This window comes from Diaporthe citri (assembly GCF_014595645.1).
Source record: "Diaporthe citri strain NFHF-8-4 chromosome Unknown scaffold_6, whole genome shotgun sequence".
In the NCBI taxonomy this organism is placed as follows: domain Eukaryota; kingdom Fungi; phylum Ascomycota; class Sordariomycetes; order Diaporthales; family Diaporthaceae; genus Diaporthe; species Diaporthe citri.
Genome location: NW_025064851.1, coordinates 1,978,611 through 2,005,280, shown reverse-complemented (window position 1 = coordinate 2,005,280; position 26,670 = coordinate 1,978,611). Strand labels below are relative to the sequence as shown.

At 55.7% G+C, this 26,670-nt stretch overlaps 11 protein-coding genes across 11 annotated transcripts; 6 read left to right on the top strand and 5 right to left on the bottom strand.

Annotated features, from left to right (window-relative positions):
• Positions 1 to 657: 657 nt before the first annotated feature.
• INS49_012580 (uncharacterized protein) lies at positions 658 to 1,729 on the top strand (the record flags this gene model as incomplete). The annotated part of the gene is made up of 2 exons (XM_043173283.1): positions 658 to 931; positions 990 to 1,729. The coding sequence occupies 2 exons, from the start codon at positions 658 to 660 to the stop codon at positions 1,727 to 1,729; spliced, it is 1,014 nt and encodes a 337-aa protein (XP_043022580.1).
• Positions 1,730 to 3,070: 1,341 nt separating this feature from the next.
• On the top strand, positions 3,071 to 4,496 carry INS49_012579 (uncharacterized protein; the record flags this gene model as incomplete). Its single annotated transcript, XM_043173282.1, has 5 exons — positions 3,071 to 3,112; positions 3,247 to 3,284; positions 3,341 to 3,467; positions 3,545 to 3,862; positions 4,065 to 4,496. The coding sequence occupies 5 exons, from the start codon at positions 3,071 to 3,073 to the stop codon at positions 4,494 to 4,496; spliced, it is 957 nt and encodes a 318-aa protein (XP_043022579.1).
• A 5,269-nt stretch (positions 4,497 to 9,765) lies between these two features.
• INS49_012578 (uncharacterized protein) lies at positions 9,766 to 10,995 on the top strand (the record flags this gene model as incomplete). The annotated part of the gene is made up of 3 exons (XM_043173281.1): positions 9,766 to 9,855; positions 10,084 to 10,458; positions 10,543 to 10,995. The coding sequence occupies 3 exons, from the start codon at positions 9,766 to 9,768 to the stop codon at positions 10,993 to 10,995; spliced, it is 918 nt and encodes a 305-aa protein (XP_043022578.1).
• A 581-nt stretch (positions 10,996 to 11,576) lies between these two features.
• INS49_012577 (uncharacterized protein) lies at positions 11,577 to 12,870 on the bottom strand (the record flags this gene model as incomplete). The annotated part of the gene is made up of 3 exons (XM_043173280.1): positions 11,577 to 11,716; positions 11,794 to 12,771; positions 12,831 to 12,870. The coding sequence occupies 3 exons, from the start codon at positions 12,868 to 12,870 to the stop codon at positions 11,577 to 11,579; spliced, it is 1,158 nt and encodes a 385-aa protein (XP_043022577.1).
• Positions 12,871 to 13,203: 333 nt separating this feature from the next.
• Positions 13,204 to 13,702, top strand: INS49_012576 (uncharacterized protein; the record flags this gene model as incomplete). The annotated part of the gene is made up of 3 exons (XM_043173279.1): positions 13,204 to 13,315; positions 13,488 to 13,518; positions 13,618 to 13,702. 3 exons carry the CDS (start codon positions 13,204 to 13,206, stop codon positions 13,700 to 13,702), a joined length of 228 nt encoding a protein of 75 aa, XP_043022576.1.
• Positions 13,703 to 13,856: 154 nt separating this feature from the next.
• On the bottom strand, positions 13,857 to 15,188 carry INS49_012575 (uncharacterized protein; the record flags this gene model as incomplete). Its single annotated transcript, XM_043173278.1, has 2 exons — positions 13,857 to 13,932; positions 14,974 to 15,188. The coding sequence occupies 2 exons, from the start codon at positions 15,186 to 15,188 to the stop codon at positions 13,857 to 13,859; spliced, it is 291 nt and encodes a 96-aa protein (XP_043022575.1).
• A 43-nt stretch (positions 15,189 to 15,231) lies between these two features.
• On the top strand, positions 15,232 to 16,368 carry INS49_012574 (uncharacterized protein; the record flags this gene model as incomplete). Its single annotated transcript, XM_043173277.1, has 1 exon — positions 15,232 to 16,368. One exon carries the CDS (start codon positions 15,232 to 15,234, stop codon positions 16,366 to 16,368), a length of 1,137 nt encoding a protein of 378 aa, XP_043022574.1.
• A 3,418-nt stretch (positions 16,369 to 19,786) lies between these two features.
• On the top strand, positions 19,787 to 21,228 carry INS49_012573 (uncharacterized protein; the record flags this gene model as incomplete). The annotated part of the gene is made up of 2 exons (XM_043173276.1): positions 19,787 to 20,148; positions 20,208 to 21,228. The coding sequence occupies 2 exons, from the start codon at positions 19,787 to 19,789 to the stop codon at positions 21,226 to 21,228; spliced, it is 1,383 nt and encodes a 460-aa protein (XP_043022573.1).
• A 1,637-nt stretch (positions 21,229 to 22,865) lies between these two features.
• On the bottom strand, positions 22,866 to 24,543 carry INS49_012572 (uncharacterized protein; the record flags this gene model as incomplete). The annotated part of the gene is made up of 3 exons (XM_043173275.1): positions 22,866 to 23,932; positions 24,112 to 24,283; positions 24,340 to 24,543. The coding sequence occupies 3 exons, from the start codon at positions 24,541 to 24,543 to the stop codon at positions 22,866 to 22,868; spliced, it is 1,443 nt and encodes a 480-aa protein (XP_043022572.1).
• A 123-nt stretch (positions 24,544 to 24,666) lies between these two features.
• INS49_012571 (uncharacterized protein) lies at positions 24,667 to 25,831 on the bottom strand (the record flags this gene model as incomplete). The annotated part of the gene is made up of 4 exons (XM_043173274.1): positions 24,667 to 25,080; positions 25,136 to 25,174; positions 25,235 to 25,582; positions 25,640 to 25,831. 4 exons carry the CDS (start codon positions 25,829 to 25,831, stop codon positions 24,667 to 24,669), a joined length of 993 nt encoding a protein of 330 aa, XP_043022571.1.
• An 88-nt stretch (positions 25,832 to 25,919) lies between these two features.
• INS49_012570 (uncharacterized protein) lies at positions 25,920 to 26,243 on the bottom strand (the record flags this gene model as incomplete). The annotated part of the gene is made up of 1 exon (XM_043173273.1): positions 25,920 to 26,243. The coding sequence occupies one exon, from the start codon at positions 26,241 to 26,243 to the stop codon at positions 25,920 to 25,922; it is 324 nt and encodes a 107-aa protein (XP_043022570.1).
• Positions 26,244 to 26,670: the final 427 nt, after the last annotated feature.

Genomic DNA, 26,670 nt, shown 5'->3' with positions numbered 1-26,670 from the left:
GGGATATGGGCGACGTCGCGGAGAATCTGGGGCATGTGAAAGAGAACCGTGCTACCGTGTACTTCTCCATGTATATATACCGCTATTTTCAGCTCTGCGGGCCGGGCCCCTTTCTCTCATAAGCCAGCCACTCATCCTGACACGTGCGAGATAACTAGGTATCCTAGGGGGCTCCCTTGCACGCCCGAGCAAGACACTGGTCTTACCATAGGGGCAGGATCAGACGCCTGTCACAGACGCTCGCATCAATGGACCCATGTACAGGCTAGAACCACCTGGGTTGATGCACAGAGATGGACGGCATCGTGAGTGTAGCGAAATGTGGAAAAGGTTGATGCATGTGGGAATTTGAGCCTCAAGGTGGGCTGCATTGTTGACGCTAGAAACAAGGACCAGCACTAATCCATCCCTGCCACCGAGCCCCACTGCAACCTGGACATTTCGCGGCAGCTGAGCTCGGGCCACACTGCATCTGCTTAAGCTTCCCCGGTTCGCAGCACCCAACTTCACGCGACGTCGAGCCCACCTCGTCCCGGCCGCATCTGCGAGTCCTCCTTTCGATACTGCTCAAAGTGCCCTCATCTGGCGCACTTTCGCGGCCCGGAAAGAATCAGTCGCGCTCGCGAGGCCAAAGACGGGCCGCTGGTGACTGTCAAGATGAGTTCCGATTCGCCAAAGAAACGAGCTTCACCCGCAAGCGACGACACCCCGGGCCCAGCAAAGCGACAGCGCACGCAGTCGTCGAGTACGGCCAACTCTGCCGAGTCGCCCGTCCCTGCCTTACTCCCTACCCGAATAGATGGCCCGCCAAACTTTAACGAGCAGCACAGGATGGAGCTGCGCCGTGCCATCACCCTGGCGCTTGGCCACGTCGGCTTCGACTCCGCATCCGAGGAGGCACTGGAGAGTTTCACACACATGACAGAGACATGTCAGTTTGTGCTGCTATCCGCACATGAACATTATAGGCACTGACTACTGTTGCTTAGATCTCTCTTCTCTCATCGAAGATGTCAAGATCATCGCAAACAGCGCTCGCCGGTCCCAGGCGATCCCCACCGATTTCGACATATCAATGAAGCGCTTCAACATCAACTTGACCCACATGAAACCTCATCGCAGGCCGCCGATACTGCAAGAAAGGATCAAGGCGACATACACTACGGAGATGTTCTTGGATGGCGAGACGATGGACCTGCCGACACTGGACGAGAGACTCAGTGGCAAGGATGACAAGGACGCAAAGACCTACATACCAAAGTCATTCCCCGACTTCCCCAGCATACACACCTACAAGTCCACACCAACCGATGTCGAGTCCGTGACGGTCCGCGGCCACGATGCAGACCCAGAAGGCACCGCGAAGCGCGGCTCCCCCGACTGGCGTGGCGACCCTAAGAAGATCCGCGAGGCGGCAGCGCTCCAGGCGAAGCAAGCCGAGGAGGCGCTACGGCGCCTCGTGAGGGCGAGCAAACAGGCAAGTCTCAAGGACATGCGAAGCACCGCCGAGAAGAACCCGGTTTCCAAGGAGCGCTACAACCAGTGGGAAGACGCCATGAAGGAGCTGCTGCAGGAGCAAGGGCGCGCAAATGGCACGGACGGCACGGCGAGAGGAGAGGTCGCAGATCATAGCATGGTCGTCAATGCACAGAAGAGGTTCCACAGGCGAGAGGTGCCCCGATCGGCGAAGCGGATGCAAGTTCCAGATACTCTGCGGGGCAAGGGCTGAGGAGGCTCCGCCTGAGGAGACAGCCAATCCGACGATGACAAGCTTGCCGTTCCAGAGGCGCCAAAGGACATGACCGAAACGTCGGCACTTGAAGGAATGGAATCTCAGACGACACATTTCGTACTACTCGAGAATACGGTTCTGAGTAGGATGCGGGAACCGCAGACTCAAATCTGGTTGTGCTCAGGATGCCTCGGTGGGAGTGTTGAGCGTGACGGTACCAGGGCGTTCCTGAGGTGACGTGACTCAGAATGGTCAGCACCGTGCGACTTTGGGTTTTGATTAGGCAAGCGATCGTGGGACAGAGTCAAGGTTTCAGCAGCGGCAGAAACATCACGGCTCATCACCGGTTCACATTGGGATCCTTCCCCTGGAAGTACCACAAACAAAGATTTACCTGAGCGGCTGCAATAGGGATAGCACTCGCTTTGTGACCATCGAAGGCTGGTGGGAGCTTCAATTCTTTGGCCTTGACGACGTAGCGACAGGGATGGGGGGTGCCATGGCTTACACTGGCTATGCTGGCCGACATACCCCATGGTTGAGGATCGCCGAAACAAGCTGGCTGGGAGTTTAGGGGCTTAACCCCATATATGGATTATCCAGAGAGAATAGTCCTTGAAACTGTGCCCACAGCTCATTCTTACATTTCCGCCGTATGACTTGTTATTGCGCCAAGGGAAAAGATCAATACGTGAGAGGCCCGTGCAGGGAACAGACAGTGTGATTGAGGCAGGCCTCATCCTACAGCTTCAAAGTGTAGATATACAACAGGCGTCCTTACAAATGGTACATGTTCCTGAACTCAGAGACAGGATTCTTCCCAAAATAGTCTACCTAGGTACGTGTGGTCTTGTGGTTCCAGAGTTCAGTTTCTTGTCTGATTGATTGCATTTGACCCGGCTCCTTGACGACTTCTGATAGGAGTGGCCTTTCCCCCTAGGTAATCATCAGTTAACAAAGATGAGCATGTTTGCTATGGTTCTTTATATGTTCCATGCATGGTCCATCTGGCGAAGCTGTTGACGTTGCCTGTCCTAGAGCAAGTAGTCCATTGCCTCGCTGTAACATGGTGGTGGAGTTGGGAGAGCCGGCGGACAGCTGCCGTGGTGGGGCGACAGCTCCAGGGCTTATCGCCAGCTGGCAGGTCTGCTATCAAAATGGACTTTGTGATTGGCCGGCCATTTTTCATCGCACACTCTCCTCCATCCACGAGCATCTTGACTTTGCGACGACTTGGAAACTCCAGTTTGTACCTGCAAGCCAATTGAAGCCCAACCATCACGCTCCTAGACCCCCAGACCTCCTCTTTGTTGATCCCATTTCGACGAAGAATTCAATATGGCTGAGCAGCTTGTTCTCAAGGGCACCCTCGAGGGCCACGTAAGTTGACCCGAACCCAACCCCACGATGTTTGCGACCCCGCGGAAAGAGCGAACGATGAGCTCGGCAGCAACGGGTCAAAATAGAAGCTTTTGGATGTGGACACAGCCGGGCTGACACTTTGTTTCTTGCAGAATGGCTGGGTCACCAGCTTGGCCACCTCCATCGAGAAGTACGATCAACCGAAACAGTAAACCATGGAGACTCGTTTGACTTACAATGCGATAGCCCCAACATGCTCCTGTCCGGTTCTCGTGACAAGACCCTGATCATCTGGAACCTCACCCGCGACGAGTCCCAGTACGGTTACCCCAAGCGATCTCTGCACGGTCACTCCCACATCGTCTCCGACTGTGTACGTACCAAACAACAACCAGATGGGGCCAAGAATATGAGCAGAGTTGGAACTCGAAATGCTGATGAGACGGGCAGGTCATCTCCTCTGACGGCGCTTACGCTCTGTCTGCCTCTTGGGACAAGACCCTGAGACTCTGGGAGCTCGCTACCGGCACCACCACCCGTCGCTTCGTCGGCCACACCAACGACGTCCTGTCCGTTTCTTTCTCCGCCGACAACCGACAGATCGTCTCTGGTTCCCGCGACCGCTCCATCAAGCTGTGGAACACCCTCGGTGACTGCAAGTACACCATCACCGACAAGGGCCACACCGAGTGGGTCTCCTGCGTTCGGTTCTCCCCCAACCCCCAGAACGCTGTCATTGTCTCCTCCGGCTGGGACAAGCTCGTCAAGGTACGTTTTCCCGCGGCGGCGGTTGAGCCGCAGCCCTCCTAATGTCACGATATGATGCTTTGCACTTTTATCAAAGTATTTGCTACTTCAGAGCCTTACGGCCATGAGACAAACAATCACCTTGCACTGATCCTCCAACCCTGTTACGACTATGAATGAGACTACCACGGGAAGGAAGCTGTTCGCTGACACTCGCGATTAGGTCTGGGAGCTCTCCACCTGCAAGCTGCAGACCGACCACATCGGCCACACCGGCTACATCAACACCGTCACCATCTCCCCCGATGGATCTCTGTGTGCCTCCGGCGGCAAGGATGGTACCACCATGCTGTGGGACCTTAACGAGTCCAAGCACCTCTACTCCCTGAACGCCAACGACGAGATCCACGCCCTTGTCTTCTCCCCCAACCGATACTGGCTCTGCGCCGCCACCTCTTCCTCCATCATCATCTTCGACCTGGAGAAGAAGACCAAGGTCGACGAGCTGAAGCCCGACTTCGCCGCCACCGGCACCTCCAAGAAGGCCCGCGACCCCGAGTGTGTGTCCCTCGCCTGGTCCGCCGACGGCCAGACCCTGTTCGCCGGTTATACCGACAACATCATCCGTGCCTGGGGTGTCATGTCCAGGGCATAAGGGATGTGATCCGGAAGGTCTGCGATAGGGTTGAGGAGGAGGCCATGGTGTTGTGTGCCGGCGAGTACTGAAGACCAAAACATCTAGGTCGAAGTTAAGGACGCCGGCTTGAATGACTGACGGTTCATGGTTGTGGGCGTACAGGGAATGCTTGCCTCGTTTCTAGCCTTGTAATCGGGCAAAAATTAGGCGCAAAAACCAGCGTCATTACGCCGCGAGGCTTTGCCAAAAAATTGGGCGTGGTTTGCATCGCTGGCAGGGTGACTGGCCAGATAGGTACACTATCGAGCCAAAAATTTCCAAAGGTCTACCAAAATTCGCGTGCACTGCGCCTTAGGTTGAATGATAATGTGGAAGTGAAGTAAAAAAACCGAGTACCACGGTAATGTGAAGCAACGGTGTCACCATGGCGGCAGCTGTTGAGGTCTCTGGAGGCCGTTCACGGCGAACAGTTGAGCTTTGTTTTGACGTGTAGAAACGGACCCAGAGTGCTCACTCCTGCGAGCGTCCAAGCCTGTAGCAACAGGAAGGCCATGAGTTCGGCCATGTGATTAAACGGGGAAAAAAATGATCTGCTGTGATGACGACGGCACCGAGGTTCTGTAGTCTGTCTGCATTCTTCTTTGCTGCGCTGCTCGGTCCACCACCCGTGGCTGCTAGAGCTCAACGTTTCAATTCTCTGAGGCATGCTTCTCTCGCGGGCTGCTAGCCCGACATCTGATTGTGTCTTGGGTGCTTGGGGTGATGATATGTTCCATCTATAGTTCCCATGGTTCGATCTGCTGTTAGCAATCTCCTTGCGTGTCTCAGTCTAGCATTTATTTTTCTATATGTATCACGTGTGTGCAAGGTCATCGTCGATGCCGCTCGAGGTGAATTAAAGTCAGACAAATTCAGGTGGCAAGTTGTTCGAGATCTCCCAGGCGAAAGTACTAGAAATCAAGGTCTGACGTGGTACGCTCGATACGCCGTGGTATATATCGAACGATCTTCGAAAAATTCCATTCCCAGGTGAGTATTCGCAGGAGCACATCTAAGTTTCTAATAGAATGGCTGCTCGGGTCTGTTGCTATCTCATCATGCCTCCCGTCGAAGTCTCAGAGCTCCCGGAGGAACCACCTGGCGGAGATCTGCTTCATTTGGTTGTGCGAGCCAGGCGTGGGCCCATAGGCTTATGGAGGTGCTCTGGGATCAACTTGCTCCCGCTACCTCCCTGCCGGAAATATGAGCTTATAACAAGAATTCAAGGGAGTAGGTCTTGTGACTGTGGGACAGCCTGGCAGATCTGTAATGAAGATCACGGCAACTTGGCCTGTACCCTTGCTTGTGGGGGGAACAGTTTCTCCATCATCAACGCCAAATGGAGCTCAAAATGGCGAGTCGAGACCCCGTGACGTGGAGATGTCGCCCATGCAAGGGCGCTGTAGGAATCTGTATAAATCTCGGCTACACATGACCACGCCGTAGTTGAATGCGCGTCTATGAGGGCAGGCCAAGTGCCGCGATATTGCCCTGGGGTCCTGTGAAATACACGACAATCCACCGCGGGGACTGAGAGATAGAGTTCACCAATCCGGGCCGACTGTGGAGATACCCTGGCCCAACAAATAGAATTCCTCACTTTCAATGCTTCTATAAGGCCCACAGGCCATATATGCGTGCGTTAGAGGCCAATGTCGGTGCAGCCAGTCCCTTGTGTCGTGCGCCGAGGAACCAACCACCTGGGACCAATCCAATTTGACCCAAGACTTGGATGGCGGTAACGAGTATAATCGGCCATGTCTTGAGCGAACCTGAAGCGAAAGCATCTTGAGGAAAGGGCGGGAGCAATCTCGAGCAAGCTGAAGGAATTAGAGCTGGTCATTGGGGTCGGAGTGGGCTCAGTGCAGCGTTCCCCAGCTGTCGCCGATCATCAAGATCGAGATGCCGGAAATCCCGACTTCTCTTTTCCCCGATAGGAGTGTCTCCGGGGGACGAACCCATAACCGTTATTATTGTCAAACATACTGACCGCACTAACATGTACGCTCGACTCGAACAACTCCATTAAGAATGACCTGCTTATTGGCTGCTGCTGGGCTTCATATATGAACGACGGTCTAGTCAAGACACAAAAGGGAGAGATCAAGATTGAATGATCACTGAATCGCGCAGGCGCGTGGTCCTGGGTTGCGCCTAGGAATGTAGAAAAAGCTCTCGAACCCATAACAGAATCTTAGACGCGCAGTGGTGCACAGACCTCACTTGAGCCTCATTCCAGTGCAGCACGTTTGACCCAGGCTCGTGGTAAAATTGGGAGCGGCTCTTTGAGTGCAGCACTAGCTGCCCAGAGCCCAGACTGCCAGACTCAACCCCAGTGAGCGTGCCTGCCGAATGGATTATATCTTTAGGTTCTTTGCTAAGAACCCACCTGCCCTACCGGGAAGAAGATCGTTAAGCTGCCGCAGACCCCAGAAGCCGGGCTCAATGCGATGTCCCAAGGACAAGGGTTTAATGGTGTGATCCTTCGCTGTACCGGGCATGATGCGCGGTCGTTGGCAATTTCGTTCTGGGCGGAGTCGGCGCGGCGACAGGCCCGGCGCCTATCGCCGACGTCGTCCCAACCTCATCCCATGATTTTGAGACGACACGCCCCAAGACATTCGCAAGAGTGCTATGTGGGTGGAAAGCAGAAAGCAGTATGGTCGCGGGACGCGAGGGCCACGGCAGCGGGAATGCGGCAGCTGTGGGAGCTGCGCGTCGGGCACGCAGGCGAAATTTTTGATGGGTACCCGAAAGTTTGCACTAGATGATCATCATCACCTAGAGGCAGATGCTCATCTCGACGCAGCTGCCGTGACGCCGTTTCGCGCGCTGCTGTGTCTCCCGACCCACTGAGGCCTCGACTCTCAATTCTGTGATGTCGTACGACAGTGAAGCCATGCGCAGTAGGCCTGCGAAGTAAGAGATCTGGCTGGGCATGGCTTGCAGCCCTCACCGCTTAGTGGGAGAAGCAATGTGTGAGACAGACAGTCGGGTTCGGTGGGCGAAAAACCATGGGTTGCCTGAGACGTCGAAAAGCAACGGTTACATTCGTGCAGATTCCGTCTTGAGGGTTTCAAACTGTCATCTGGATGAGATGAGATCATCAGGTAGCCTGGTAGCATGGTGCATTTGAAAGGTAATTGACGGAAAATGAGAGGGCCTGTATGTGAAACATCGCGTTGTGTTCCTGATCCTCTGCCTCGGTCCGGTCTAGGTGACGGCGTGCCGTGGGGCCTGACAGGTTGGTTCAGAGCTCCAAAACAGTGACGACTGCCGGCTTGGGTTCTCCCAGACGTGATGGCAGCAGAAAACGGTGATAGCCATGCAACGAGTGCCGGTGCCTGCATACGGTCTTGCACCCCTTTTCTTGGATGCGGGCAGTCTGACCCTCCTCTCTGACAGACATCGGCTCCACCGGGCCAAGACTGTGGCCAATGCAGTAGGCAGGACCAGATCTCCGTGCCTTGCATTGCGCTAAAAACAGCCGCGTGGACCATGCCCCCCCAGTTGCAAATGCAGCGATGCCTTTTTGGGGCGGCTGTTCGTGGTGGCAGTGGTGCTGATCCTGGAGCAGATCACGGGTGGCCCTGGTCACGCCCATGCAGACGGCAAGAGAACAGACCTCGTTCTCCCGAACTCCTCATTGTCTCGCCGGGATTGCTGTGGTAGACGCACAGGCTAGCGGGTGACAAGCTGTTGACAGTTCGCGGTCATGTTCAAACGAACCATTCCAGCGGTACCACTGTGTCTGTCGAGGGCCGTCTGGCCGCCTGAGAGATCCATAGACACGAAAGGCGGCAGCAGACGGGTCCCACGAAATAATATAGCTTTCGCGCCGCAAGCCGCCCTACGAATCTGAGGGCGTCGTCAGTGGCCCCGCTGACTCGTGGTACCTAGGGAGGGACAGCCCTGAGCTATGCGCCCCTGCTCTGACTGACTTGGCTGCACGGGGCCACACGGGCATGGGGACGCTGTGGGTTCGGCTTGCGTCGACTTGGGTTGACTTTTTCGCACGCATCCTTTGGGACGACGGGCCAAGCCACACCATGGTACGGAGCACTTGCGTACTTGTTGCTACCATAGGCAGGGGCTCGCATCAAGTCCGATAGGTGTACGAAAAAGGAAGCCCATGGAAGCCCACTAGCCTTGGAAACTTAATGAATGCCCCTCTTCCCAGTCCAGAGGGTAGATTCTCAGAATGAATGAATGAGTGAATACTTCTCTCAACCAAAACTTTCAAGAATTCCTGGGAAACCCAGCGAGCGCTTCCTTCCTCGGTTCTGATTTGGCCTGGCTGCTCGATGAGCATTCCACACAATCATCTCGCCGAACGCGCCTTCCCCACAGCTTTGAACCCCTGAGATCGGCCGTCCCTGCACTCTGATTGCATCAGCCCGCGCCCCGTCAGTCCGTATCCCCGCTAGCGCCCTCTTGGAAACCGCACCTTCTCAGGCACACAGAGGCACCACAGGCCCCCCTGCGCTGGATCAAAATAAGCGTTTGGCTAAATCCAGTAGGCGCGTTAAACACCCTCATTCCGTAACGGTCCTCTCATCGTGGGAGCGAAGGGACCAGCATTGATCGTCCACACCTTCTCTTTTTCCTCTTCTATCCTCTGCCCGCCCATTTTGTCCTTGCCCTGTTTGTCGCCGCAAGGAATCCCGACACCAGGCGGCTTCTTACGTTCTTTTCTCCTTCCTCCAAACCCGCGGCCTGTCAACTGCGGTACGGACCCAATCTTTACACTCTTCCGAGCCTCTCCTTGAAACTCCCTCTCCTTGTCAAGTCTCTCATTCCTTTTTCGATGCTATTTCATCATATTCACTCGTCACTTCTCTTCTTCAATTACTGCGGGCCTCGGTTTCTGTGAAAATCAGTCAGTCGACTTGTTTCTTCCCATCGGATCCCCGAAAGTCGCCATTCCTCCGACTTCCCCTCGACTGCCGGACTCGCTCTAAGACAGTCTCGAGAACCGAACACGCCTCGTTGTTGCTTGTCGGGAAGCCTGCAGCAGGCAATTTGATCGCTGTCTCAGAGCAACGTCACCAGAAACTCGTAGCTTCAGACATCAAAAGGATCGACATGTCCTGCAAGTAACCGGCCTGGGTATCACAACTGTTGCTCACCTACACTTCGGGATCGTGGTCGATATTTGTGGGAAGGGAGGATTGTGAAGCGGACATATATATATACTACTCATCACATCGAAATTCTGGCCGAGCACGCTTTTCGACCGGTTTCCAAAATGCGAACGATACGATATCTCGTGCCGGTGCTGCTGGCCATGGCTGGGGTGGCCAGTGCCCAGGACTTTGGCGCTCTGTCGAGCTGTGCGGTAGGTGACCTTCCTTTATATGTGCTCCTCATCCTACGATTCGTATTTTGCCTGGGAATCGGTCTCATGATCGTTCATTCTCATCGCTCAAGCCCCTACGAAAGGCGGGAAAGGGGAAGGTGGTTGGGATATTCCGAAGCTTGCTTGGTATTCCAGGCCTAGGAGTGTTGGCATCCGGACATTGCATGGCTTTGCTTTGAGTACACACGGGCTGACATTATCTTGCAGCAAAACTGCGTCAACAACATGAGAACCAGCGTCGGCTGCGTGCCTGTCACCGACCAGTGTCTCTGCGGCAATTCCGCCTTTGAAAACGGAATTCGTGACTGCGCAAATCAGTCGTGCTCTGCTGAGGATGCAGCAGCTGCTGTGGACTATGCAGGTGGATTTTGCCTGAAAGCAACCGGGACCACAACGACCGCAGCCGCGACTACACCCGAAACGACCAACACGACCCCTCCGCCTCCCACGACCACCGCCGAACCAGAGACCACGACGACGCCCACCACTGAAAGTGAGCCGACTTCAGTCTCGGCTGAGACCGTCACCTCGGAGACAGAGACATCGACTGCGAGCGCGGCCACCACTGAGACCAGCTCCACAGTAAGTAGATATTGCTCCCGTGACGCTCCGATTCGCATGTGGCCGGGCATACCGTGGACTGTTGGCTAATAGATGAACTATTAGGCTTCTACAACCGCCTCTGAAACCACCGAGACGTCTTCCTCCTCGGCGTCCAAGACCACTTCCGAAACAAGCTCGGGCACAAAGGCGTCTGCCTCTGAGTCTGCCTCGTCGACCGCCGATGCCGCTGCGGCGTCACCACCGGACAGTGGTCTTTCTGTCGGCGCAAAGGCTGGCATCGCTGTCGGCGCCGGCGCCGCCGTTGTTGCCCTAGTTGCCTTGGCAATCGCCTTTTGCCGGACAAGACGCGCCAGACGTCCTCTGCCTCGAGGTACTATGCAGATCTCCGAGCCTCTTCCTGGATCCGGCCGACTGGACTACGAGACCGGGACGCAATTCACCACCCGACCACCCAAATCGGCCGGCTCCAAGTTCTCCCAAGTGACAGAGCTCGACCAGAATGCTCGACGATATGAGGACATGCTTCCGCGTGTGTCTCCAAGACGGATGGTCTGAAAAAGCGCGCTGAATCGACAGGGACAAGCGACATGATTTTACTTTGTTTTTGTTCACTTTTGATACCTATTTGATTTTGACTTCGTACCCATTTGGACTTCTTGGTCCTGTCACCTCTTTCTATCACCTTACTTTTATGTGTAGTTAGCACACGACGCTTATGACGAACTTTCTCTGCATGAGATCTGGAGGGGCAGCCTGAGAGTCTACTCCGGTGCTGATCACCACTACTACCGATTTGGCCTGTCGGTGGGAAGCTCTCAGACCACAGTAGGGTGATGGTATGTGGCCATGTACAGAGTTGCGCGTCCGTCAGAGTTGAGGCGCTATTTTGGGATGGCCCGAGATAGTTCAGCAGGCACAAGCAGCCAAAAATTTATGTAAATCGCCGATGCTGGACATCAAATCTCAAAACCAAAATGTCCAAATCGTGCTTGGTTCATGCTCTTTGTGATTGACGGAGATATATGGTACAGGGGACGTCCATCAGACGTTTATGACGTAGTCTCATGTGAGCTCTGTGTTTAATCGTTGAGTCCGTCTACTCGATACTACACTTGTTCTTCCAGCCGCTAGATCTGTTACCAGGAATAAAAGGGCCGCTGAGCTGTGACAGGCCTGTTGGGCAGATGTACCCATGGGCCCTGCCTGTATTGTCTCGCCTTCTTCTCCTCAAACTCTCGCATCCGGGTCTTTTCCTCCTTCAACCGGATTGTGATGCCTGAAGTGCACAGAACGGGTCAGCTATTGCACCTGGGTCGAACTTCGTATGTGCTTTCAGGAGGGCGTAAGACTTACTGGCTTGCGGCATCTGAATGAGGTCCACACGTCCCCGTGCTCGGTAATTTGGCTTCTTGCCCCTCCAGGGACCTCGGTTCACCCACGCCTCTGAGACGTAGATCCTGCTCGGGTCATCAACCTCGACGAACTTGCCGTGCCTGAAGTCCTTGACCGTCCTCTTCTCGGTGGTGCCGGGGACGAACTCCCCAGTCGACTTGCCGAGGCCCATGCCCCGCTCGACGACGGCCTTGTCGCGGGCCAGCTCCAGCTCGTACAGCACCTCGCGGGCGAACTTCTTCTTGGAGAACTTCATCTGCGTGCGGGCCTCCTCGAGCGTCTTGCCCGAGATCTGGTGGGCCAGGTGGACGAGCTTCTTGGTCGACGTGGCGAGCCAGGCGGACCGGCTAGTGGCCTCGCGCTCGGTGCGGCGGATGCGCTCGTCGCGCGTCTCGCGGCCCCGGACGTCCAGCCTCCGCGCGACCTGCCGCGCGACCTGCCGCCGCTCCCACCGCATCCGGCCCTGCGGGTCCGGGTCGATGGCGTGCCGCATGTGGTCGCGCAGCAGCGAGGCGCCCATGACCGACTCGCGCGAGCCGCTCGCGCTCTGGCCCCTGCCCTGGGCGTCGACGGGCCCGCGCTCCCCCTCAGCGTCGTCGTAGCTTGCCTTTAGCTCGTCGTGGTAGCTTGCCTTTAGCTCGTCGTCGAAGATGGACTCGGACTCGAGCCGTGTCGAGGTCATGCGCTCCTTCATCCTGTCCTCGATGGTGCGCCGCCCCTCCTTTGAGGTAAGGTCGCCGAGCGCGCCGCCCGGTTTGTGCAGGTCCATCGGCTTCTTGTACCCTCGGATGAGGTTTTTGCTGTTCGGTTTTGTGGCGGCATTGCGGGCCTGCTGGTACTGGTGTTGCTGTTGCTTCAGGAGACAGCACACGATCGAGGACGTTGCGGCGGAGGGGGAGAGCGAGAGGGTTGGGCGGAGGGTCTTGAGGACCGTTGGAGCTGCACGGCGCGTGTTAGGTCTGTCAATTGAGCCGTGCTTGGGGGATAGAAGGGCTCACTGGTCCCAAGGACCCTCCGCGATGGAAGGTGGAGGCTCATGATGGGCGGTCCCGCGGCATGGGGCGGGCAGATATCGAGAGATGCAAGTGATGGCGCTTGAGCTCTCTCGCTCTGTCCCCAAAAACTTCGTAGTCCGTCGACCGCTCCCGATTCGGCCACGGCCTGGATGACATAAGGCTGACACGTGACTGGCTCAGGCTGGGCCGGTCGACCGACAACCCCCGGCTAGCGCGAGGAATCAGGTCATCGTCCCTTTTGCTCCGCGAAGCTCGAACGCTCCGTTGCCCCAGGAAATAGTCAGTCAATTGAACCCACGACCGCGAAACTCCCCACTCTCCGACCTCTCCCAGATCTTCAGATCAACCAGACATAATGGCCGTCAAACCAATTGTTGGCGTACGTCCCGACCCCGACCCCCACGAGTCCGAGGGCCGCTGGGGCTCAATAGCCGCGGATCTGAAGGGATCAAACGAGCTTGACGCAAGTGAGGACGGGGCTGACTGAGTGGGATGCAGATACTTCGCCGAAACCTCATCCTCGACCTGGGCATTGCGCTTGGTGAGTCCCGCATCCGCCGAAGCAGAGCAAAGGGGTCACCTCAGGCTGGGCCTGGCCGTTTTGCGTGGAATATTGCCTCGAGCTAACAACGATCTCAGGTCTCGGATTCGCCATGGGCAACGTCTTCTGGTACGGTTGAAACGATTCTTCTGGTATACAGCCGGGATTTCTCATCGATATCGCGGTCGTCGAGGCGCACCGATCTAACCGTATGGTATGGCGTTACAGGCACGGATTCCACATGCCCCGCACCAACGCCCGCGACATCCACTACAAGAAGCTCGAGGACGAGCGCGCATCGCGATTGGGCTAAGCAAGCCGCGGGCGGGATGGAGCCAGACTGATGGGGCGGATGGGACACACGAGGTGTACATATCGCAGGTGACGAGGCATTGTCCAGTGCGGACGCATAGAGCCTGGACGAGGGACTGCGGCTGTTTCGATACGCATAGACGAGTCAAGCAATATCAAAGGAGTATCTGGAGATACTTCGTGGGACAGACGTCCTTGCGGAACTCGGAGCCATATCTCGCGCGCCGGTGACTTGGGCCTTCATCAGCCATCAATTCTTGATTGTCCCCCCTTTCCGCCATGCCTGCCTCTCTCTGTTCTTTGCTGTCGGTCCTGCAATCCTGTTCTTTGTACCAAAATCCGGCCAGCGTAAAACGCTGAAGAAAGACCTTCAAGGGACTTTGCTGAAAGCATGTCGGGAAAGAAACGAGGAAGAACCAAGCATACTCCCTCAGAATCTCGACATGCAACAACCTCTACCACCTATCGCATTGTTTCCAGCCGTCTCCTGGCCACTTGTCGCCTGAGGTTGGGTTGGGCTGGTTGGGCTGGTTGGCATCTGCATGTGCTCTCTCCACTAGGGCCATATATACGGTGCACACGCATTGGGAAATGCCTCGTATAATAGACGCAGCAGTCCCTTCTATGCACACATTTATGGCATCCGTCAGAAATCACTTCGCGTCATGGCACACCGGGCTGAGCAGTGGCACTCTCGGCCATGGTGTCCGAATGCCAAATAAGCCTGAGAGGTCTGGAAAGCCTAAGCAGCCGGGAGGCTGATTCCCAGCAAATTGATACTGGTCGCTTAACGCTGGAAATAGTCCGTTTTATTACCTTCAGCATTTAGAGTCAGCTTCAAAGCACTGGGGAAGTAGTTCCATATAAATATTGGGGAAGAGAGGGCTACAATGTGGCTATGGTCCGTCTCAAAAACCCGCAGCCTGGTAACATCTTTGAGGCATAGGCTATAGATGGGAGAGGTCTTTTCTTTTTTTTGAGGAGGTACAGATTGTATCCGAAAGCTGCTTACCATCGTGCCAATGCGTGGTGGTTGATTTTGCTTCAGAGGTTGACTGATTGCTGCCTAGGGCGCTTGCTGATGCCGTGCTTGGGGCAGTGGCGGCAGTGGTCCCTTCCCAGGCCGTAGTCTCGACAGTGAAACTGCCCTTTTTGTCCTGGCACCTGAGCACATCGTCAGCCCACGGGAGACACAAACAAGAACCACACCATCATCCGAACCGCAAAGGCTTAAAAGAGGTGTCCTTTCATCGATTTAGGTACAAGGCATACCTTCTGAACCATCTTTGCACCGGGTAGCACATGACGGAGCTGTCCTGCCGCTGTGGGTGCTCAACCGAGCAGTCGTATTGCAGCAGGCCCAGCAGCTCGCAGGCCTTCAGGTCGATATCCTTGCCGCCCTCTGTCTTTCGCTTTCTTCCATCGATCCTGAACTGGATCTGCTGCGGCAGCTGCGAGGGGTGGAAGTTGGGGCACGGCGGCGTCATCTTCGCAAATCCTGGGGCAGGTTCACACTGACTGGCCTCCGAGATGGCTGAGGCTGCAATTGGTCGGCGGATGCTTGGCGAAATCGAGGAGACGAGCCTTGATGAGGTATGGCGTTTCCACTTTGTTCAATTATCCTACTGTTTGGGGCTTGGAAATCAGCGTGTGAGATGGGCGTTGCGTGGATCTCACGAGGAGTCAACCATGCAAGTCCTTATCGCCGATAAGCGTTGGCGTCCCCAATGTCGTCCGTCCGCATCAGATACTCCAACGGCTCAGCCCAATCACCCGAGCATCACTCAGACTCCTGGCCACGAGATCGCTGATCCCCAGGGCACGCAGATCTTGTCAATTTTCCGCACAAGCCTTAATTCAACGTCACTCGATCAAGGTGACTCTTCCCCGACGGCGCGAATACCAGCGGCAAGAGGCAGTCTTGTTGGACCACCGGGCCCATCTAGCTCCAAGGTCAAGAGTTACCCTATCCAGGATCTCGACAGGCTGGTCGTGCAGCATTTCAGGGCGACCCAGTCCGGTCCTCTGTCCCTGTCCGGCAGACACTTGCCTCTGATATATCTACTGGTCGCTACCCTCATCGCCGCTCCTCACAACAAAGCTGTCGTTATTATCGACATCGACGCCAAGTTCGACATCACGCGGGTTACACAATGCGCCCCTCACCAGGCAGTTCCGGTCCCGGCGGGGACGGACGCCGCTGAAGACAATGGTCACACCACGGGGCAACAGGAGAATGCGAACCAAGCATTTCAAAGCGGCACAGACGCTCAACCCGCGACTCCACCAACCCGGCAAGTCACAGCAGAGGATCTCAAGCATGTCCACGTCTACCGCCCGGCCCGCGGCTCAACATCTCACATTCGCGAGGTTTTGTCAGCCGCCGAGCACCACATGATATACTCTAGACACGCCTCCATCGCCCGCGAATGGTGGGGATCGATCATCATCGGCGGCGGCAGTCCTGCGGTTCTCGGTCCTGAAGTCGCGAGTGTAACGACCGGGTGGAGGGGGTGGTTACGTGTCGATCGCGAGGAGGTCCGAGGTTTTGGCCTGGGAATGAGCATTGAGGAGGCCTTGTTGGACAGAGAGAGGCGGCAGCGCGCGGTCAACGACGCCGGGTGGACGGCAAACTGCGTCTGGGGAGGCTTCACCTTCGACGGGTGAAAGGTATGCACAAGGAATGGCCGCATTCGCAAAGCGGGGTTCCTGGGAATCATCCACATCGACTTGGACTTCGGTGGGACTGACTTGGCAAATGGTACAAAGGACTCGGACGATGTACATCGAGAAGCTGAGTGCCCGATCGAGGACGATCCCCCGGCTTTGGGTGGATACCGCGGGGAAAAACGCGCAGTCTGGCAGTTCGGTCGACCCACAATCTGGTTGAGGTTGTCGCACCTGGCGGAGTGACTGCGTCCAAAAGTATGGGGACGCTGAATCCACATCGATCCCATCTACACGTTCCCTGGAGACCTTGAACGTGGCTACGAGGAAACCATACCACCACGTGCTCGCGGTCGAGTCAACACGGAGCACTTTACGGTGGGACTACAATCCTACGGCGTGGATCTTGACTCTTTCGAAAGCCTTGTGCAGACACCATCGCTTGGCCTCAGTGAGGAGGCTCATGTGTCGAACTTGCTCAGTCTACACGACTCGTCCGACAGCTGAGATGCATATAGCCGTTACAGGAACCAAATCCGACAGCGTCTCTGTACCTCGTATGATGCACGGATGCCTACCTTGCCAATGGCAGGTTGCGAGCTTGCGACGGGATGCCAATCACTTGACGACCCGATCACTTGATGCGGCAAGCTGAGCTTCATCTGCAGCAAACCCCATGGGGAGATGGAGTTGCAAGGTGCACCGCAACATTACAAAACGTCGATTCTTGAGCAAGTCCCAGAGGTGCCAGAAATCGAGCAACCGCATCCAGGCCTTGAGTCAGGGCTTTAGAATTCATACCGACGTGCCGCCTTGCTCCATGCGGGCGAGATGGTGGGCTAATCAAACTATTTGACATCAACTTTGACACGTGGGTCAGTTCGAGGATAGTCATGGCGATGCTACGCAATCAAGCCGGCTGACGTCTGTCTTGTCTAGTTCTCGCTGGTGTAGTTGTGCAGTGGGAAGGTCTGCCAGTCTGCGTGCCGTGCGTGTGCGCGCGCGTGTGTATGACGTTCGCAGACCAGAGCATTTCACTCAGACCTCAATGTCGTTACACCGACTATCTTGCGCCGCGCGCCATTTATTGTCAACGCGATGGTGGGCGGCTCCTGTCAGCAGGAGTCTGAAATCGAAAATCAGTAGCAATCCGCAATTATGCAGGTCGCAGTCGACGGCCAGGCGGGTAGGCGGTGCGAATGGCGGTATGTCTGATACCTTGGAAAGTGATTCATCGGTTCTCGATCTATTCTCGATGTCCTTTTGGAACGGCATTGTTGCAACAGCCAATCGTGATGCAGTGGAGTATTGTCAGTTGTTATCACCATGACCGAAACCACCAACGAACCAACGGGCCACCTCACACCCCTTTTCCTGTTCGCTTGCATGTTCACATGCAACTTATTCCCAAGAGGGGAAGATGTGAAATTCGACCCACTTTTGGGGGTTATACCGGAACATTGGAGGGGTAATCATCAACAAGCGCGAGGATGGTGTCTCCGTGGACTCCAATGAGGTTGCTCGGCACGCTCATGGGAAACAGTTCACAGGGGCAAGACCTGAGTCAGAACCTGTTGCCTTTGATACAATAGAGTGGGAAGAGCCGGCTGGGAACTGGGCCATAATTAGCTGCGCAGGTTGGCCCCGGACAAATTTCGATTGCCAGGGTTGGCGAGGTTCATCGCTGAAGGGACGGGCAAGCACGCGCAGGTGCCGGCAGGTTACCTCGGCGCCAGGTCGAGAGTCGAGACCGGACGCCTGCGCTCTCAAGCCCGAAACGGGAAGCGTCAACGGCTTGCGCCCAGCCGATGCGACCGGCTTTTTTCGCGCTGGAACTTTATCCACCGCCCGGGGCCCACCCTGACGTCATGTGCCTCCAGGCGGTCCGTTAGACACGGTCCCGCCCCCGTCAGCCCGTGAGCCGTGCCTTACAAACCACGGTCAGACTTGCTGGAGTCGCTGCACATTACGGCGGTTGACGCTGCATATTCCAGGCGCATGGCGACGTTTGTGGTGTACAGCCCGGTGAAGCTACGGTCCTCCCTGTCTTCCACTGCATATGGGAGCAGGGTAGCGCCTCGAATGAAGTAGAGGTGGGTACGAGTGGCTCTGTACATGTGAAGAGGCCATCGAGATCTTTGCTTATTCTGTTTCCGCATCACGAAAGCCAATCCGACTGCGCAAGCAAGAGCACGTACAGTCGGGAGTGGTTCACGCCGCAGCACCTTGTTGCTGACAGCTGTCGTTAGAACTCGTTCCTGGATCGCGCAGGAGGATCTGCGTGTTCATACCGCCTTCTCCAAGAGATCAAGAAAATAGCCGCACTAGCCCCCCCCCCCTGTGACGCCACCGTGCTGAAGTCGATGATTACTACGGTACCGTTCACTCGGGCAAATGCAAATGCGATCAACAGGACACTTGCCGATGTCAACCCAGAGAGCCATCCCACCAGCCTACGGCTTGCCACTTCTGGCCTAGGCCTCCTTTCCTGTGCCTCACTTGCTGACCTTGGCCGGCTTGGAGCGCTTGGATCTGCCGGACCCTTGGAATTGGCAAAAACTCTTCAGCCGCACTAAACCAGGGAAAGGACAAACGCTTATGTTTCGAGCACCTCGACGATACGTACCCGGTCAAGGATAGTACATACGAAGTCGGGCCTTTCCCTGGCTGTGATTCCTGCTGCAGGGTCTTATCTCTGCCTCGAGCCTGCCTGCTTATCTGATACCCGGGTGGAAGTGTATTTTCTCACATGGGTGAGATCGACGCTCAGGTATCGCCCCAGTGTCTGGATATCTGGTTGCGTTTGTTGCACGGATGGGACCTCGTCCCGTCATGTCCGCGAGTAAGTTGGCTTGGAGGGCATCTCATAGTGATGGCATCATCCCGCCGCCAGAGTCGTGTGGAGTGCCGTGGGTGGGCTGGACACGCCGAAAACGTGATGGATGATGTTGCGCGGGCTCCCCTCCCGACCGTCATCTTTGCGACTCCGTGGACCCAGGGTACATCATGGACTCCTCCAGGTACATCATGGGCTCCTCCATGTTAGCGGTTCCACATCTTCCCCATGGGTATGCGTGGTACCTGGTTGTTCCCCCGTCCTCCCTCTGCGCCTCTTGGGACAAAGATTGGCCAACTCACCAGAAACAAGCCAGTTTCCTCTGTTTGTCCTCTCTCTTGCAAGACGGTGCGAATGGTATAAGTACTAGGCCGTTGACCCAGCTTTTGCCCACTCGCCATCCTCAATCAGGCAGAGTGCAACGTTCATCGACTCGTGCGACTGCATATCATTTGTTTCCGGGAGATTCGTCTCTTTTATATTCCTGCCTCTTCCCCATCGACGGACTTCTGTCACCCCTCCCAGCAGCGCACCGTCCACGAACCTTCCCCAGATTCCCCAGAAATTACCACGTTTTCCATCATGGCAACCCCCCAGAGGCCAGCTGCCCCCCTGCGGAGCATCTCCGCTTCTTCTTTTGCTGAGACCTTCCGCGCCGCTCGCAGGAAGGTCGACAGGGACTTCGAGGACCTTGACGAGCAGATCTCGCCTGATTCCGAGGAGACCCTGTCTCCCGAACTCACATCTTCCGGAGAAGCCACTCCCAAGAGCCTCGCATCCCCTCTTTCCGGGCCGGTCACCCCGGTGCCCGATCAGGATGTTGCAGATGACTTTGCCTTTGCGTTCGACATCGACGGCGTCCTTGTCCGGGGTGGTCGACCCATCCCAGAAGCTGTTGAAGCAATGAAGGTTCTCAATGGCGAGAACGAATACAACATCAGAGTGTGAGTTCTCGCGTCATATTACCTTTCTGACATCTCAAATGCTGACGCTTTCGTGGCAGCCCCTACATCTTCCTCACAAATGGCGGTGGTAAATCAGAAGAGGAGCGCTGTGGTGACCTTTCTAAGCAATTGGAGCTTGAGGTCAGCCCCGGCCAGTTCATCTGTGGCCACACCCCGATGCGAGAACTCGCCGACAAATACCGTACCGTTCTTGTGGTCGGTGGTGAGGGTGAGAAGTGCCGACAGGTGGCCGAGTCATACGGTTTTGACGACGTTGTCACACCAGGCGACATCTTGAAGGCAAACCATCACACCGCACCCTTCCGCAAACTGTCAGAGACAGACTTCAACAACTCAAGGAACCTTCTTGAGCGTGGTGATCTTAAGGACGTTGTCATCGAGGCCATCTTTGTCTTCGCTGATAGCCGCGACTGGGCCGGCGACTTGCAAATCATCCTGGACATTGCCATGTCCAAGGGCGGCCGCCTGGAGACTCGCTCCGAGACCTTTGAGGAGTCGCCACCAATCTACTTCAGCCACAACGACGTTCTGTGGTCGGCAGGCCACGAGCACCCTCGTCTGGGCATGGGCGCCTTGAGGCAGATCGTTGAGAACACCTTCACATCTGTCACAGGCGGCAAGAAGCTCGTGACACACGCCTTCGGCAAGCCCCAGGTTGGTACCTTCGAGTTTGCCACAAGGCTGCTGAAGCAGTGGCGGGCCAACCAGCACGGCCTTCCGATTAGCCGGGCTCCTCAGACGGTGTACTTCGTCGGGGACACTCCCGAGTCTGACATTCGGGGTACCAACCTCATGGACGCCAAGAGCAAGGAGGAGTGGTACTCCATCCTCGTCAAGACTGGCATCTACCAGGACGGCACCGAGCCGGCTTACAAGCCTAAGGCGACCGTCAACACCGTTCTGGATGCCGTCAACCACGGCATCGAGCGTGAGATGGAGAGGAGAAAAGCCGCCGAGCAACAGCGCGGCGATGCCGCCACCAAGGACATCGTCGCCGAGAAGCTTGACAACGTCACCATTGTCGGCCAGGACAACCTCGGCGTCGTTGACGTGAGCTGAGCTACACGACAACGAACTTATACATTCATTCATTAATGATTGATGACACGACCGCGCGCGATCATAAATCAAAGACGATAAAAAAAGATTCAAGATACTCCGATAAACACAGCATCCTAAACATTATAGATATGGATAGACTGGCATTCATCTGGATCGTCGTGTTCTGATAGATTGGACAGCTGGGTTTTGTTTGTTCCCCATGATGGGACCCGATGGATAGATCGCATGGATATTACGTGCTGGATCACAGCAAGGTCAGCGGACGAAGTAAGCCTGCCGCTGCGGCCGGCCCGGGGTTGTGAAAGGGGATGATGAGGTCGAGTCTTGATAACTCGCATGAAGATTGACGATTGTTCTTGCTCTTGGTTCGTTCGACGGATGTATTGTCGGCTGGTTGACACAACAGCCCCAGCCTTGACAGCCTGTTCCTTAGCACTCAATAGAATTTTAACGTTTGTTACACACATATTTCGGTGCCTGCTTCGTGCGCCTGCCCTGCAAATCTTGTGGTCCTTCCCAGCAATCGGCTCAGTGCACACACAGAGAACACTTCAGTTACCAAATTTCACAAGTCTTCCACACGCAACACACCCTGCTGTCTACTGTTGCATGCCTTGAAATCACCAAGCAGTCTGTCGAATCGCTTGGTTCTAGGTCCGATCACACATGCTCTCTCTGTAATGTGCCAAGTACCCAGGTACAGGTGTAGATATTCGACACCACCACCAGGGTGCGGTAGCATTCTGCAACGGGGAAAGTCATCCGTTCTGGATGGTGGCGCTCGGCACCCGGCTTCAGGCAGGCTCACACACCGCCATTGCCAGCCGCCCCGGGATCCTACGTTGATAACGGAATGTGCCACACACACACACACACACACACACACACACACACACACACACATGCATAGAGGTGTGCTGGGGTGGGTGGCGGAGAAACTTGTTCCTTTGCATGTGATATCTAATCCCATGCATATGATATACTCAGCCAACGTCATCCGCAGTTCCGTTTAGGGTAGTCACAGCTTCGTCATTTTTGACAACACTCCGGAGAGCGGGCTTTGTCTGAATTATCCTAAATTGATCTCTCAGCTTCGCGCTCCTGTGATGAGTACGAGTCCCCGAGAAAATACGCGGACAATTGGCAACTATTATCTGTGGGAGGCCTGACCAGGGAATGATTTGCGTCGAAGCTAGGCAGGCGTCTCACTATTGAGGCACGGTAGGGTGTGTGCTTTTCAATGCTCGCAATAAGTTTCCCTCAGAGAAACATGTACTCGGTCGGAATTCTTCCGTTGAAGCCCAGGACGACAAATGAAGTTCATATCCATCACAAAGGTGAAGTCAACGTTGCTGGCAGGACAACAAAATCCACCCAGATCAATTTCCGCATTGGACCACAAAATCTCTATTAGATAACCTCCTCAGGCTGTGGGATACCCTCCTGTAGGATACCCTCCCGTGGAATAATCTCTTTTGGGAGAATCTCCCGTGAAATGGTCTTCTGTATCCTGTGAGATAACTCCCCTTGGGATGACCCATCACTGGGGATTTTTAAACTTCATAGAGGTAGGTTCTCCTAGTAGGGACACAGGCAAATAGGTGCTTTGAGTTGACCATCCACCATCTGATCACTCATGCGCCATTGACTACATCGAAATACTCGCCCACTCGGCGCTCTTTGCCGCCGCTGACAACCCATTCGATCACAGCCCGGTACTCGCGCAACCAACTCTCGACCTCTGTCCTAGTGAAGTTGGAATCATCCCAAAGCACCCTCAGGACAAAGTCCTGGCCGGCCTTGCCACCCGTGCCGGCGAAGATCACGACACCAATGTCCGCCCGCGTCCTGGAGTCCAGCAGCTCCAAGTTCCTGAACGGGTTCTTGTCCATGGCGCCCAGCCCAGGCACCCAGTTGAACACCTGACGCCGGCACGTATCCAGCACCATCTCGGCGGCCTCGGGCCCCAGCCCCTCGCATATCGCATCCAGCGGCGCGTGGCAGTGCCTCGTCTGACCCTCTTGCAGCTCCTGGACCCGGAGCAGGTAGTCCCCCAGCGTCTCGCCCGCGTCGACGCGGACCAGGTTTGCGAGCCGCTGGAACATGGGGCCGGGCATGTCGGCGGGGTTTATATCGGCGACAGCCGCGCCGAGGCTCCCCGGGACAAACGGAAGCGCCACCCTCCCGGCGTCCAGGCTGCTGAAGAGCGCGTGCGTGTCGCCCGTGTAGCGGACGTTCAGCAGGGCCAGCGCGGCCTTGGCGATCACGGGGTTGGTGAGGCCAGGGACGCTCGCGCGGAAGGCGTTGAGGCCGGGCAGCTCGCCCCGCCACGAGACGGGCGCGCTGCCGCCGTCGCTGCGCCGCTCGGGGTCCTCCAGGGGCTCACCGGTTGGGTTGGAAAAGCCCTGCGCCGCGGCGTCTGCGGGCGGGACCCAGCCCCTCCGTGAGCCGAGGAGCCAGTCCGGGGCTCGCTGGGGCGGCCAAGATGCCGCCTTTCTGTGCGACGTGATGCCCCTGAGGTGTGTGGCGTGGAAGTTTATGCCTTGCTGCGCTATGCGGGATGTTCCGAGGGAGTAGTACGTGTCTGCGAAGATTTTGTACGGCGTGTGGTCCCTTAGAGATGAGGGGTCTGAGAGAGCGCGGTCGAGGTCGGAGAAGAAGAGGCCCTGTAGGGACATGGCATCGTGTGTGGCATGGTTCACTAAAGCGAATGTCAGCTGTGAGAGAAAGTGACCGTGAGATCGGTGGACGAGCTGTTTAGAACAATGCAAGCAGTATTCGTCTCCTTTACATGGACATTTTCCGCCCTTGTCATTGGAGAATCAAAGCCAACATCCATCCTGTCCCCGTCCGCGTATGAGTACAATTCTGAGACTGTACTGAGTGGCTTTGGCGCGTATGATATGACCAAATCGAATACATCCCGGCTCGGCTTCAGATTGACATGTAATGCCAACGACTTCCTGTTGGACACTGATCCATCCTCTCGGATATAGAAAGAGAAGTGGATTGGATTCTTCTCAAGCGCAGCCTCCAGCGCCGCACGGACTGCCTAAACATTCAGAAGTGTCAGTTGAAAAGTCCCGTAGAAGTTTAAGATTATTCTACCTTTCTGTCCTTGACCTTGGTGGGAACCACAAAGCGGAAGCCCCAGGAGAGAGCCCGCTTCTGAGTGAATATTGCCTGGCCGTTCCCCCAAGCGGGGACTACGTCGGAGACATTGTCCCAGTCGAGACCGTGAGGCTCGAGAGCCGCCTCCACGACCTTACGCGTTGCGGCTGCTTTTTCTTCGTCCCCGAGGCAGTGAACCATGTCTGCGGCACTCGGACCGCCAGGGCGGTGCTCTGGAGCAGGCCGGGCCAGAATCCCGTTTGATGGCCCTGCCTGGTTGTCGAGAAGCTTGATTTGCTCGACAATGGTTGACCCTAGGACTTGTTAAACTGTGAGGATCTTTCCGGTCTCCTGTTTGATCTTCTGGCGGAATCCCATCATGTTGATACTGTCTGCAAATGACGCGGTCTGCGATTGAAGATCGAGATCTTCCGGCTGTATACCAAGGAGACTCGCCCAAGTGACTGTGACAATATAGGGAGTGCCATCAGAGCTGTTGTTTTCTCTTTTGGGGGAGCTAACTTGCGGCACTGTGGCCGTGGCCCTATGCTCTTTGACTATCTGAGCCAACTTGTCCTTGAGCACTTTCCCGGTGAGATTCTTCGGGAAGTCAGACAATTCCAAGTCAGAGAGACGATACGACGCTGCGGGGACATAGCTTGGCCCCATTCGCCCGAGGCAGAGCTCTTGAAACTTTTTCGTGGGTGTTGATCGGCCTACGTAGACTATCACGGGAACCTTGTCCACGTCAGTTTCTGATCTTTTGAGTCGATGGAGCAAACATTTCACATACCTCGCCTGCTATTTCATCCACTGTGCTAACGACGTAAGCCTAGAGATAGATTGTCAATACGTTCAGGGTACCGATTTTATTGAAGTCTGGGTCCCTTACCTCTATCCCGTCTACCGTGTTGAGAACTTGTTCCATCGCGTTCGGTGAGATGTTCTCTCCTCGGATGATCATGTCCTTATATCGCCCGACGATAGCGATTCGGTTCTGCTTGTCCATGACAGCTTGGTCTCCTGACTTGAACCATTGCTTCCCATCTTCCACGTAAAAGTCCACCTTGTTGCGCCCACCAAGATAGCCCGAGATAACCGTGGGCCCTGCCATATGCAACTCTCCAGGAACGTTGATTCCCACGGCTGTTGTCGCGCCGGGGCTGCAAATCTTGACACTGCAGCCCAGCCCAACCTCACCGCAGCATGGACTGCCGTGAATGATTGCTTCCTCCACCGTCTTGAAAAGCATTGGTCTCATTGGCATGCCTTCAGACATCCCATAGCCCGCACATACCTGTTCAAAGCCTACTTTGGTCCAACAGTCCTCTAAGTTCTTCTCGCTGACGGGTGAGCCGCCCATAGCAACGCGCCTCAGGTGATCCAACTTGGGGATCTTCTGTTCTGACATGATATTGATGAGCGCATAGGTCATAGTCGGGACAAGAACGGTCTCGTTGCATCGCTCTCGAACCAGGGCGTTGAGCATGGCAGCGGGCGTGAATGCTCCGGCAGGATAGACAACAGTGCCGCCTCGAAGGTGGAAAGGAATTGTGAAAATAAAGCCCATCATATGATTATTGGGCATGAAATTCGCTGCTCGACTCTCGGGGCCCGTTTCCCAAAGCGGCCGGCGGAAGTCGAACACGGTTGCGAGCGATTGATGTGTGTGTGGGCAGCCCTTGGGAAGACTTGTACGTCCAGCGAAGGCCAGGGCCCTTGGAGGGTTCCTTGTTCAGGGAATCGGCGTAAAGATGCGGCTCTTGATGCAGAGCAACGACGGCCTCTCGGGCTCCGTACTTGGAGACTGCCTCTTCGAACACATGGTAGGGGTGAGGAGATGGCGTGCTTGTATCGTGGAATACGGAATGCTCGCTTAGGCGGTTTTCTGGTGGCGACATGTTGGGCAGACGCGGATCAGAATGGGTGTTGGATTCGGTGAACTTATCGGTCATAGGACACAAGGGAAGCATAGTTCAAATAATGCAAGTCTACGAGGCCACTTTCAAGTCGGTGGGACATGATTGCTCGGAGCGGTACAGTTACTTCCCCATAACCAACATACTCATGCCATCTTGGCCTACTGCGACCTACCATGGAGAGACTACTAGTAAGGTGGTGGTCTCCGCCGGGAGCGCGGATGTAATCCACAAGGCCGACGCAGTAGCGCAGCCAGACAAATACCTTAACTCGTCAGGGAAAGGATGGTGTGAGAAGAAGCTTATCCCTCTGACCTGCATTCCACAGGAGGCCGTGCCGAAATTGTGCGCGTTTACTTATCTCGGCCTGGGTCCACATCCCGCAGAGGAGTGCGCCGTAGTGTTTGAC